The sequence below is a fragment of the Adiantum capillus-veneris genome, chromosome 22 (genome assembly GCF_014529385.1).
Source record: "Adiantum capillus-veneris isolate H3 chromosome 22, ASM1452938v2, whole genome shotgun sequence".
Taxonomy (NCBI): domain Eukaryota; kingdom Viridiplantae; phylum Streptophyta; class Polypodiopsida; order Polypodiales; family Pteridaceae; genus Adiantum; species Adiantum capillus-veneris.
Genome location: NC_140952.1, coordinates 55,100,607 through 55,113,803, shown reverse-complemented (window position 1 = coordinate 55,113,803; position 13,197 = coordinate 55,100,607). Strand labels below are relative to the sequence as shown.

The 13,197-nt window shown below is 45.4% G+C and overlaps 1 protein-coding gene across 1 annotated transcript in view; it reads right to left on the bottom strand.

Annotated features, from left to right (window-relative positions):
- The window catches only part of LOC147429385 (ephrin type-B receptor), a 133,045-nt gene that overhangs the window by 32,007 nt on the left and 87,841 nt on the right, over positions 1-13,197 (bottom strand). Inside the window, exons 18-22 of the mRNA XM_086495601.1 lie at positions 3,668-3,902; positions 3,385-3,573; positions 2,969-3,255; positions 2,669-2,861; positions 2,334-2,576 (exon numbers count right to left, since the gene is read on the bottom strand). Of these exons, the coding sequence (XP_086351727.1) occupies positions 2,334-2,576; positions 2,669-2,861; positions 2,969-3,255; positions 3,385-3,573; positions 3,668-3,902 (1,147 nt within the window). The remainder of the gene's footprint in view (positions 1-2,333; positions 2,577-2,668; positions 2,862-2,968; positions 3,256-3,384; positions 3,574-3,667; positions 3,903-13,197) is intronic.

Below are 13,197 nucleotides of genomic sequence, written 5' to 3'. Positions count from 1 at the left end.
CCATATACTACAGAGGGCCGTGAGAATGATCACCATTGTATAATTGGGGAAGCTCTCCTCATACTACGTCATGAGCACAGCAAGAGGAACATCATCGCTATTAGACTTGCATGAAGGTACCGCAATAACCCCACAAACCATATTGGGCTTGCAAGATACAAGTGGTACCTTTGTCGAAGATCAACAAGCCTAGAGATGGATCCTATGAAGGACCCTACGTCAGTAAAGTTGTCTAACTACAGGCATCTTTGTCTACCTCTGTTGCGTCCTTTTGCTTTCTCTCCTCTAGCTCTCTCATCTTCTTATCTCAACCTAAGAAACCTCTAACTACCACTTTTCAAACACTATATTGTGTCTTCTATGGACGCTCTATCTACCAGGTGCATCCAATTGCCATATTACCAACTTTACCACATACAAACCAGTGTCTGGTAAACCAATGAAAAAACTAGCTGTCTTCCATGTATTATCGGTAGAAGATGAACCGAGGAGGATTCTTCAAAAGAGGGGGGAGAAGAATCAATCTAAGGGTGGAGGTGTATGCACCATTGGATAGTGCACCACCCTCACTCCAAAAAACACCCAAACTATCATTAGTATCTGTAATATGCGGCTGAAACTCTGGCAGTTGTCTTGGAAACCTAATTGTAACTGCCAGACCCTCACCAAGGCTAGCTAGATGCATCCTCTGCCTCCATCTATGCAAGTAACAATATGCTCTGCTGTAGTTGAGGGGGCTCTATGCCAATGCTAGACTAGTCTCATTCAATGTCACAAACTTACTGCTCAAGAAGCCCTCCGGCAGGGGTTCATTCAAAAGAGGCACTATACCCATATATCAGTTAGAAGATTTAGTGGCACAAGGTAGCGTGGAGGAAGTCTAGAAGATGGCTTTTTCACTTGCTGATAGCCTCTCTCCGACCACTTTGCATACCAAATAGCATGCCTCTAATGTACCCATTGAATTGTGACGGGAATTGAGAATCTCCACTAGAAGTTTGATCCCAATGGATAATCCATCAAAATCCATGATAAGGGGTTTCTCACCTCCGATAACCAAACCAAAAGCAACCCACAAGTTGGGGATGTGACTTAGTGAGATTCCTGACCAAAAAAGCGGCATACTAGAGTGTGCAACCTAGAAGGCTCTATCTGTCCCCAACAAACTGTTTCCAATGAAGGACACCACAAACGAGAGCTCACCCTAGATAATGGAGATACTGGATGCATCATGCAGTGTCTGATGGAAGGCCTGTGGCGTTACTGACGGGGCCATACCTATGCCGGTAAACATCCGTAGCCTGAAGGGGTAGCAATTTCGGAACCCTCGAGGCCTAGTCCATGATGCTGCTGACAGGTGTGTCAACACCTTTGACCTTCAGATTGGCACACCCACATCTCCTCTGCTGTGAAAACCTGTCCAAGGGCTGCAAGGCGAACTAAACAAAAGCTGAAGGCGGTTAGGCTGCAGCTTACACAAGCAGCCACACATACCCAGATGAAGATGGTGGACAGTGCAGCTGGTTGTAAGGGCGACGTGGGGCGGGCCAGCAGCAGCACACAGCAGTCTGAAGCAAGGCAGCGGGCTGACCAATGGCTGCTGCGGGCCAAAGCAGGTGGAGAAAGCAGCCCATCAGCAGGCCTAAACCAAAAGCAAGGCAGTGCAGCCAATACAGAACAAGTGTTACAATCTTGCTTTTTCGCTGAACTGTCTCCCTCTCCCCTTCTGGCGCTCACAAATGCACTCACTCAGTTTGATAAATACTGCGGGAGTGTTAATAGTAGGAAATAGTAATGGGTTTTATTTTACTGGGCTCTAGCCTCTATAACACTATGCTGAACGTGGTGATTAAAACACTGGCTGTTTGATGAACTGAGCCAGTAGGCTATATGGGATTATGTCTGAGTAACAACAGATACTGCAAGGGTCAGTGAGACTCATGTCGCAGGTCTCCTATCTAGCCTAAGGACCACCCGAGAGTCCACAGGATATTGGTACAAAGGCCACTGGGAAATTCCAAAGGCCTACTGGTCCAAGGTCCATCAAATGGCCCAAGATCTACCAGTCCAGGCGAGAGAAAGGTACTGATACCCTGACGTCACCTGCTTAGCTCGGGTGTGCCACACCACATTCTCCAACTTCGCCGATAGCCCAACAGGCAAATGTATTGAGACAATCTTTATTTGCTGAAGATTGAGCTTTGATGCTTGTCTGATGGTCTTACCACCCACTTTTAGATACTACTACCAGCTCTCTGTTAGTAAACAATCTGCCCTAGCATTAAACAAATAAATTAAACAATGCTAAATTTGCAAAATTGCTTCATACTTACTGTGTTTGCAATTGAGGTTACATTCCAAAGGGCGTATATACGGGTGTGATCTGCAGAGCTTTGGGGTCCATGACTAAAAAGAGCAAATATTCCAGTAAAGAAGGGTATGAATGATGCTAGTGGAAGGATGAGCAACACTATAAGGAAAGCAGCTATTGAGATTGAATAAAACTGCAATAAAGTCAGCAATGTTAAACTGAAATCTCCGAGTAGTAAGATTGAAATAATCAGCCCAACCACATCCTGCAAAATTAAAGACACAAGACTAAGCTGACGTGCATACAGATGTTGAAACTTACATGCTTGCCATCCATGTATATAAAATTTCATCATACCTGATGACCAAATGGGCGAACATTGCGGAGTACAAATGTAAGAGGGAAAAAAGGGCCCTTTCGATCATTTAAAGACTTGATTGTGGAATTGTCTATCAGACCACCTCCTGTCTTTTTATTTGCCATAGAACTAGTGGTGGTATGTTCATATTCACTACATAAGAGGGGCTGATTTAAGTGATCCACACTTGACCTGTTGTTAAAACTTATATTAGGCTCTCTTGTATCAGATACGATAAAAGCAATAAATTGACCACAACAATAAGCATATACTTCAATCGAGCACAGAAATTTACTGACCTACTGTCCTGTAGAATGACATCTGAGCTGATATTAGACATGGAAGTTGGCTGCACAGTGTCAGTCGCAAAACTCACCACAAGCCCAAGTTGAAAAGAGCCTGATGGGGTTGGTTGAAACCAAGCAAGATCAATGTGAACACCTTGAGATGACAAGCAAGGGTTTGCATGCGTTGTTAGCCAATCAATGACGGGTAACAACATCCTCCTTAAGCATCCACGACGGACTGTACGCAGCTGCGCATTCAACCCTGCAACTAAACGGTACCATATTGTTGCCGGGACAGCCTGCATGGAACAAGGTGGTTAGACCATAGCTCCAAGGGAAAAAATACACCACCCCCCCCCCCCCCCCCCCCCCCCCCGCAAAAAATAAAAAGGGTGCTTCATGTTGCAACTGAAAAGAAGAATTTTAACCTGACCCAGAAGGCTTGTAAGAAGATTATCACTATGTAGGTAGTAGGCAGCCATGTAACTCCCATCTCCTCCAAATATAATGGAAAGTGGTAGTCGTTGTAACAGAGGAGGAGGTAAGTCGGGCCTCTTTTCATCACCACCAACCATAAAATCAATATACGCAAGCATTAAATCAGGAGTTGCAGCCACCTGCAGCACACACGCTTTGAGGAGAGATGTCTTGAACAGATTTCCCTTGAATTTATAAAACACTACATCATCTCTTACAATTACAGGTACTTACCTTCAGACCTTCATATAATGCTCGTGAACGACATGACCGTAGGCATGAATGATCATACCCAGACCTCACATATTCACGCAACTGCTGGACTTTTTTCCGACGACACCACTGTTTCCACGTGTATGCAAGAGGATAGGCAAGTGCTGCAAGCATTCCATGTACAGCTCCCTCCCACCACTGATAACTAGCGCGAGAGTTTATCTCATCCACAAATCTGTTAAAAGCATCTTCATATCTGAGAGAAAGAAAAGTAAACTAGATCAGCTTAACACCTTGTAGCTTGTCACATCTGTCCTCGTTAAAGACTAATTAGAAATCCTCTTTAAAATTGGCGACTGGACTTAAACAATCAGGGGAGCATTATATCATTTTGCTCAAAAGTGGCCACATGAACTTAGTAACATGCAGTCGTTTTGACACCTTAAGAGTGACTGCTCATGTTTTCAAATTTTGAGCAAAGATGAGCACATGCCCTAGGGATCACATGCATAGGCCCATGCATAAATGGATCACATGCAGAACATATCTCACCGAGGTTCTAAAGCAAGATGTGCGCCTGCTGAAAAACAAGAGAAGTCCAAGGAAAAGATGCATGGGCACATTCATAGATGGATCAAATGATACCAAAACCTCTCTCTTATTCAGTGAACCCGAGAAAATTGCCATGTCTTGGTCAAACTATATGCCTCAATTTGGAGGCATAACTTAGCCAGGCTGCAAAGGCACAAGCCCAATATTTGTCAAACACGTTAAAATTGGGGACTTTGATACATTGTTGCTCTGTAAAACATACCACAAACTGCCAAAAAATAGTTGCTAAAAAAATTTCTGGTAATAAGGGATGATGGAACCCCTCACACTTTTATCTTAAGGGACTACAAGTATGTAAAAGGTCAAGATCATGTACCTCACATCATGAGCATTTTGGGGGTTGACCAATAACATCCCTTCTCCTTGCTATGTATATATCATTCGGATATACAGTTGAATAAGCAAGAAGGTGCAGGAGGGTTTCTCGTAGGAACAACAATGATCTCCTTATTTCTTTATCCAACATTGCTCTACTCTTCCTTCAAATTTCCTAAACGATCTCTCCTCTAGTGGCGCTATTAGCTAAATAGTAGATCTAATACAATGTCTGGGTACAAAAATAAAATAAAGCAAAGCGAAAAACTAAAATCTGAACTGCTAGATGTGAACTAAGCAGCTAGCTGGAACTGTGTGGGATATGAGTAGGGGGGTGAAAGTAGTGACTGGGGGCTAATACAACAGAATGTGGGTGTGCGTGTGGGAATATAATGGGTGAGAGCTGATACAAACGCCGATACAAGACGAGCAGGGTGTACAATCCTCAAAAGAGCTAAATCATAGGAGATCCATCATCGGTCGCTGGCGGATCTCGTCAATCTCCTCCGTGGTCAGAAGTCTAACCGGGATCGTGCATGTCGGGCCAAAGTGATCCAAATCCTCCGTCGATGCTGTGTAGTCCTCCGCAATCGTGGGCATCAGGATCTCCCTAGCTCGGTGGCTCGATCGATCAGCGTGCCTCTGGTGTGAGGAGAGTGAGGAGAGTGAGCTCTGTTGTGGTAGCTGCTCCTCCGGCTGCCCAGTGTCTGCTCTAAAGAAATCTGTGATCCGTCTCTGAGACTGGCTAGCCTCTCCCCTCATCAGGCTCTCTCTATGTCTGCGCAGCTCAAGCAAAAACAGACCCAGACATCTCTGGTCCTCATACCCCATGACTCTAGAGAGTGGTCCAAACCCCTCTCTGAACACGCAGTGAAAGGAGCCTCGTATCTCATAATAAACTAGGCAGTGGCATGTGTAGTGCAACTCTGTCTCAAGCTCCATGTGACATAGGGGACATGTCCAGGCCTCTGTTGGTACTCCGTTGTATCTACCAATCTGGATCCGAAGCTGGTGTGAAGATGTGTGTATCTGGCCAATAGCACATCATATCCCATGAGATAAGTGGGTGCTCATGTATCTGGGCCTGGTCACAAAACCATCCTCAGTAAGCTGGAGAAGATGCTCTCTATAGAAAGCCATCGTCGTGCCCACCCGTGTCTCGCTAAGTCAAGTCCTGGCGGATGAGCCTGGTGACCTCGGATTGTGTAAGAGGCAGAGAGGGTGCATCCACCAATGAGTACTGAGAGGCAATCTGTCCATGCTGAACCCATGTACCTGAAACCATGATGTCATCTCCCCATACCAGCATGTTGTGTCTCCCTACAAAGCTAACTGTCGAGAGGACTCAAGTGTTGGGCAAGCATATCTGTCTTTGGGGAGGTCCCACAAGCAGTGTATAAAGGAGACTGATCTGATAAGCGTCTCAACCACTAGTGGGGGGGCAGCTAGCTCTACTCGAATAATGTCATGTGGTACTGAAGCCTTGGCTCTAATAAGCCGCGAGATCATAGAGAGGCTTCTCCATGTCTCTCCATCCATCAGTGCGACCCAACCTCCCGTGATGGTCCAATGACGGCCCCTATATCTGAACTCCATAGAGCAATGCGGAAGCCACCAGAGTGTCAAAAAGCCAGAGCTTCCTCCGAGGCTCCTGAAACTGAATATGTGAACACATCCTCTCCAATCCACCCAATGCTGCATGTGCTCTGGTCAGTCTAGTATCTGCTGCTCTCCTCAATGAAAATGCTGGTTCACTAAAGTCCACTCCAAGGTAGGTGTAAGCATCTTACCAAGTCAAAATTCACGTTTAGAGAGAGAAAATCGGTAGATTCTAGAGAGAGAAAATCAATGCGCAGCTTGAAGGATTCTCCTCTAACAAAGAGATTGGCAACCTTTCTAGAGAGAGAGACTCTGTGACTTGCATAATGAACGCAATGATCAGTACTACGCAGCTATAGAAATATACTAAAAATGAATTGTGATAACGAGCTGTAAAGGTGAAAGTATCAAATTAGTGCACCATAATTATGTACATAAATTTGAGAGATAGAATCCATATGAAAGTAAGAAAGCACGTTGATGATAAGCAAAGATAGTTATGACGAGGACATGACATTGCTTAACTAGCTTTAAATGAAAGAAATATAATTCTATATCAATTATGGGAACTAACTAGTTTTCAAGGTAAGTGAATGACCTCACAAGGTAGATAACGGTATGTCGAAGTTCGACGCGCAAGAGGAAAGTTCATTGCCAAAGATTCATTTGACTACCTATTGGCGCCAGATGAATACTTGTAATACGACATCTAGACAAATGCTGACGAGAGTACTGTTCTGTAGGACCCAAGAACGTGTGCTTCTGATGCATCGCATTGGATGGGTGACGGAGAGCATCGACAAGAAGTATTCGACCATCAGAAAGGACATCTCTAATGCGTCCTAAGATCGGTAACATAGAACATCGCGAAGGACCTATTTTGTAAGTTCGTTGAGAACAACTAAGTGATGGGTATTCCTAAGCGTCACATGATGGTGACAGGAGCATCTGAGAGAATGTTCCATAGTCAAGAGGGATTCCAAACTTAGTAGAATCTTGCAGAAGAGATGAGACAAGGACTTGAATGAAGATGGATTCTGAGTAAGCTTTGAGGAAATGCACTTTCTTTTCAGAAAAGCAAGTTGATTTCCTAGAAAGTAGATGCTTTTCTATAAAGAAGTCTACGTTGGCATTGTATCTGTGCATGAGACTACATCCGAGGACGTCTTGGTTGTGTTTGCGTAAGCATAATATACAGCTTATAAAAATCAATAAGTTTTTGGCAAATTCATACCGTATTTAAAATTGTCTAGACCCCACTTAATAAGTGGAGAGTCGTCTGCAAATATAGAGTCAAAATCTGGGCACCCCCTCTTCCTTGGTTTTTCTCCCCCCCGTAACTCAATTTGGAACTTGTTCTTACAAACTGGTTACATGGCTGCCCTGTTGGTGCTGGAAAATGCTGACCTGGCAACTACAGTGTACGGAAACCCGCAGAACCCGGCACTTTTCACGCTCTCTTGACGTGGCATGACTGTACGACAGCTACCCGTGAATTGCGGCGCAAAAAGCGCTGGCTGATCGTACGGAATTCATACGCAAGCTTTTGGACCTGCTTTATTATACGTAATTCAGCGAGAGAGAGAGAGGGAGCTTTAATTGGCTTGCTTTATTAGGCACCAAAAGAACAGAACAACAAGGATGAAGACAGGCCTGAGGGTTCGAAAGCAACTGAGGAACGTGGACGAAAAGGCAAGATGAAAGCAGGATTGGTTCCAGATTGCATGGGTACTAACCCAAGCACGATTGACAAGAGTATAGAACTTTGTCGAGCATGGGGCGAAGTGAAAGACCAAGAAGCCTTGATTTTGTTTGATGGAGGAGCCAAGGCCAACTTCATTTCACCTGAATTGGCGGCGTGGCTCGAGATCACACCTAATCGGATGGGACCACTAGCAAAGGCAGATCTAGCGGCACCCGATAGAAACGTAGCCATTACACCTGTCATTGGCAAACTTCGGTTGCATTGTCAGGGGTATTTGGGGCATGAGGACTTCTACACAATGCCCTTGGAAGGTTGTGATGTTGTCACAAACTGGTGACGTGGCTGCCAAGTACGCGCACACACACACCCTCTTGGCATGGAACAATCTTTGGCGACGTGGCTGCCCTATACGGATCCGAGAAAAATGCTGACGTGGGCCTGCTGTACGGACGCCCGCGTTTTGCGGTGCATTCTGCAGAAGACCGTACGGCCTGATTACGTGGCAGCAGTGTACGGCAGTTTGCTTTTCTAGCTGTTTTTGGCTACACAAATAAGCCTTGCTTTATTTACGCAAGAGAATCACACACACACACACAGAGAGAGAGAGAGAGAGAGAGAGAGAGAGAGAGAGAGAGAGAGAGAGAGAGAGAGAGAGAGTTCTTTTGCTTTACTTTTAAAGCTTTTGGGCTTTGCTTTTAGCATCCCTTGTAAACCTATTTATTAGTGGTTTGGGCTCTCACTTCTCAGAGCATCTGGACGCAGAGTTTGAGAGTGAGTCCCGACCACTCGCTTTTACTTTTGCAACAGATTGATACAAAAAGAAATACCGAAAGGGGCGCCAGACTTTGGGGCCAATATCTCTAGGCACAGAACTCCGCCTGCCCACTGTCAAATCAATTGTAAACTGTGAACTTTTGAAGTGAATTCTTGTGGTGTCGCGGTAGATTCTCGACTTGGAGAGTCCAAGTCTGTTACAAATGTCCTCTTGGGAACTCCCTGGTACCATAAGAACAATACCATGGTCGACTATCGGGAGAGAAAAGGGATAGTCGGCTTGATGTGAAACTTAAGTGCTAGTCTGTCCCTAATGTATCGGCTTCCACCGTTTCAAAATTAATGAAATCCAGTCTGTTTGTTTACTCGATCTTCATGAAAGAGTTGAATGATGAGAATAGGACAAATATGTCTTAACTTGATAAAGAACGCCAAGATTTTCTCCACACTCATGCTGATTGCTTTTCAAAAGGCCTGCCAGATGAGTTACCACCAACTCGTCCTGAGGATCATACCATTGATCTGATACCTGGAAGCACACCACCAAATCGGCCACCTTACCATGGGAGCCGAGCCCTGAACGAAGAAATTATGAACCAAGTGAAAGAAAAGGGTCTTGTCCAGCCTAGTACTTCACCGTACTGCTCTCCAGTGTTGTTGGTTTTGAAGAAAGACGGATCTTGAAGAATGTGCATCGATTATAGAGCTCTCAACAAAATCAGAACAGATTTCCAATTCCTAGGATCAATGATATTCTTGACCCTCACGTTTTAGCAAGATCGATTTGAAGAGCGGATATCATCAAATCCGAATCGCGCCGGGAGATGTCTACAAGACAGCTTTTCGAACGACTTTTCGGTTATTTGAGTTTTTGGTGATGCCTTTTGGCCTAACCAATGCTCCTGCGACATTTAACCTAATGATGGACAGGATATTTCAAGAGAGTAGACTATTTGTTGGCACTTTCTTTGATGACATCATTGTTTTCTCCAAGGATGAGGCAGAACATAGAGAACATCTGCTACAGGTCTTTCAGGCATTACGAGATCACAAGTTGGTGATAAATGCAAAGAAAAGTGAATTTTTCCTACCAGAGATACACTTTTGGGGACACATTGTGTCAGCAGCAGGAGTGCAGATGGACCCGACCAAGATAGAGACTATCCGTGATTGGCCCGATTTGAAGAATGTCCACGAAGTTAGAAGCTTCTTGGGCTTGTGTTCGTACTACAGGCGGTTCATTCGAAAGTTTGCAGAGGTTGCTTCCCCTTTGCATATCTTGACAAAGAAAGGAGCCCCTTTCTCGTGGGGATCCACAGAGGTGACTGCCTTTCAGACATTGAAAAAGAAATTGACTACAGGACCAGTTTTGACTTTGCCGGACTTTCAGGGATACTGTGAGCTGACAGTATTCTTTGTATAACTTTATGAACTGGAATTCCCGATACTGAGTTGTTCTTGACTTGTTTAAGTGCAGGAACTGATAGACGAAATGACTGCAACATTTTGGTCTGAATGATCTCGATAGACATGGTTGCAATAGGGATTACTCAGTCGTGCATCTACGAGGTCCCGAGTGGATCTAGATGCGATTGCTATAATTACGTTGTCGATAAATCATGGTCTCAGATCCGAATGAATTTTGAATGTGATTTGTCATGTGATGTCCTGTGATGTCAACTGATGCCTTATGATGTCGTGTGATGTGACTATCGCTTGATACATGTGCTAGATGATTGTTCCTAGTGCGTCAGTACTAACAGTCAGTGTCTGCTAAGACAGTTTATGGGCTTGTAGCAGGCTACAGTGTCACTTTCACGGGACAGTTAGTTTACAGTTGGTCTTTGGTCTGGTCGGTTCACACTAGACGGACTTGTTGGACAGAGACACGTGGCAAGGATACGGTGGTTTAGTGGACATCGTGGCCAGGTCACCACCCAGTGGGGATAGACTTAGGTGATTTTATTTATGAGCCATTGGTGGCTCTTTATGATTGTATATATGAGTAATAGCGTTTGGTCAGAGCAGCTTGTACGTAGTCGTCTAGAGTAAGTCTATACACAGAGCACGTCTTCACCATCCCTGCACATCTGAGCCTCGACACCCCCGTTGTACCTGTGAGTCCTGGGCTGGAGCTAAGTGTGCTGCCACGCCAGAGTCTGTATTAGTCTTTGAGATAGTCGAGTCATATGTTTTGGTCTGTTGTTGTGCCTTTGTGAGCTCTGTTGATGTCTATTGTTTCCTTTCTTTTCAGTCTGTTTGAGTGAGATTTTCACGCACATTGCATTGAGGACCACCCACTGTAGAGAGCACGACACATTATCCGCGCTACAGGTGCTCTCGTTTTGGCGATCACGGTGGGACCTAGGGATACTGCAGGGACATCTAGCTCTGGGACACGTACATCTGAACAGCATGACATATATGCTAATTTTGCGCCTCAAGCCGACAGACTTTTAGATGCGGACAGAAGAGCCGTTTCGACGATTATGGATGCAGCCCTCTCATTGCAAGGTACCAACGGTCTGCATCGCGCTGTCTATGATAGTATGCAAAGGGGAGTGCACGCTCATCTTCAACGAGCGATGGATAGGGACATGTTAGTTGCTACGGCTCAAGATCGCATAAAAATCTTGACTCAAGAGGTAGTAGACCTCAAACATATTGTCCACACTCAACAAAACCAGTTAAAAGAGGCAAATGATATGGCCGCAACAGTGCAGGACCTCTCTCCTGTGGTACATACAATGTGTCCCTCATGTGCCAAATACCAAGCTGTAGCCATTTCACAAACAGTTGCAGCTATAGCTACAGCTACAACCCTGGTTTCTACGCAAGTTCCTGCTAGGGCAACATAGATACAGACGGATGTTTCCAAAGCCCATTCAGGGGATTCTCAAACAACAGAGAAAACAAATCCTACCAATATCGAGTCTAAGCTAGCAGGATCGGTTTCATCACAATTTCATGGACCCTCTATGGCCTCCCCCTCCTAGTCCACCTCCTTCCCTCAGCACTTCTACAGCTTCCATGGATTCCAACAACCTGTTCCACCATCTCAGTCTACCCAGTCTTTTCCTGGGTTTCCACCCGCTCCACCTACTCACCCTACTCAATCTACTGCTCATGGGGTGGCTACTCCATATCCGATGTACCCTCCTCATGGCCACTACCCCTCACCATACACATGGCCTCCATCTCCTTACCCACCTTTCTACCAGCCTCCTCCTCCTCCTCCATCATCCGACCACCAACAATAGATCGCCGATATTTCAGTTCTTCAGTTCTGCTCTCCAAGACGAGCAGCGGTCTTGTGGCTACAATCACTTTCACAGGACAGTTAGTTTACAGTTGGTCTTTGGTCTGGTCGGTTCACACTAGACGGACTCGCTGGACAGAGACACGTGGCAGGGATACGGTGGTTTAGTGGACATCGTGGCCAGGTCACCACCCAATGGGGATAGACTTAGGTGATGTTATTTATGAGCCCGTTGGTGGCTCTTTATGATTGTATATATGAGTAATAGCGTTTGGTCAGAGCAGCTTGTACGTAGTCGTCTAGAGTGAGTCTATACACAGAGCACGTCTTCACCACCCCTGCACATCTGAGCCTCGACACCCCCATTGTATCTGTGAGTCTTGGACAGGAGCTGAGTGTGCTACCACGCCAAAGTCTGTATCAGTCTTTGAGATAGTCGAGTCATATGTTCTGGTCTGCTGTTGTGCCTTTGTGAGCTCTGTTGATGTCTATTGTTTCCTTTCTTTTCAGTCTGTTTGAGTGAGATTTTCACGCACATTGCATTGAGGACCACCCACTGTAGAGAGCACGACACATTATCCGCGCTACAGGCCTCTGTCTGTTTTGCAGGCGTAATCGAGGGCGATTACAATGCTTTCAAGAGGGGGATATGTCACAAACTGGTGGCGTGGCTGGCCTGCTGGTGCTGGAAAATGCTGACATGGCAACTGTAGTGTACGGAAACCCGCAGATTCAAGCGCTTTTTACGCTCTGCTGACGTGGCATGACTGTACGGCAACTCCCCCGCGAATTGCGGCGCAAAAAGCGTTGGCTGATCATACGGAATTCCTACGCAAGCTTTTGGACCTGCTTTATTTTACGCAATTCAGCAAGAGAGATAGGGAGCTTTAATTGGCTTGCTTTATTTTCATCAAGCAATGGCTTGAGAGAGAACTTGCTTTGTTTTTGAAAGCTTTTGGGGCTCTGCTTTTGGCATCCCTTGTAACTCTTTATAAGTGTGATTTGGGCTCTCACTTCTAAGAGCATCTGGACACAGTCTGAGTGTGACCCAACCACTCGCGTGTACTTTGTGCAACAAAGCAATACAACAAGAAATACCGAAAGGGGCGCCAGTCTTTGGGGCCAATATCTCTAGGCACGGAACTCTGTCGGGCCGTGTCAAATCAATTGTGAACTGTGAATTGTTTTGAAGTGAATATCTGTTGTGTCGCGGTAGAATCTTGACTTGTAGTGTCCAAGTTTGTTACACTTGCCCTTCTTTCTAGCCTGGCCAAGTGACCATCCTCT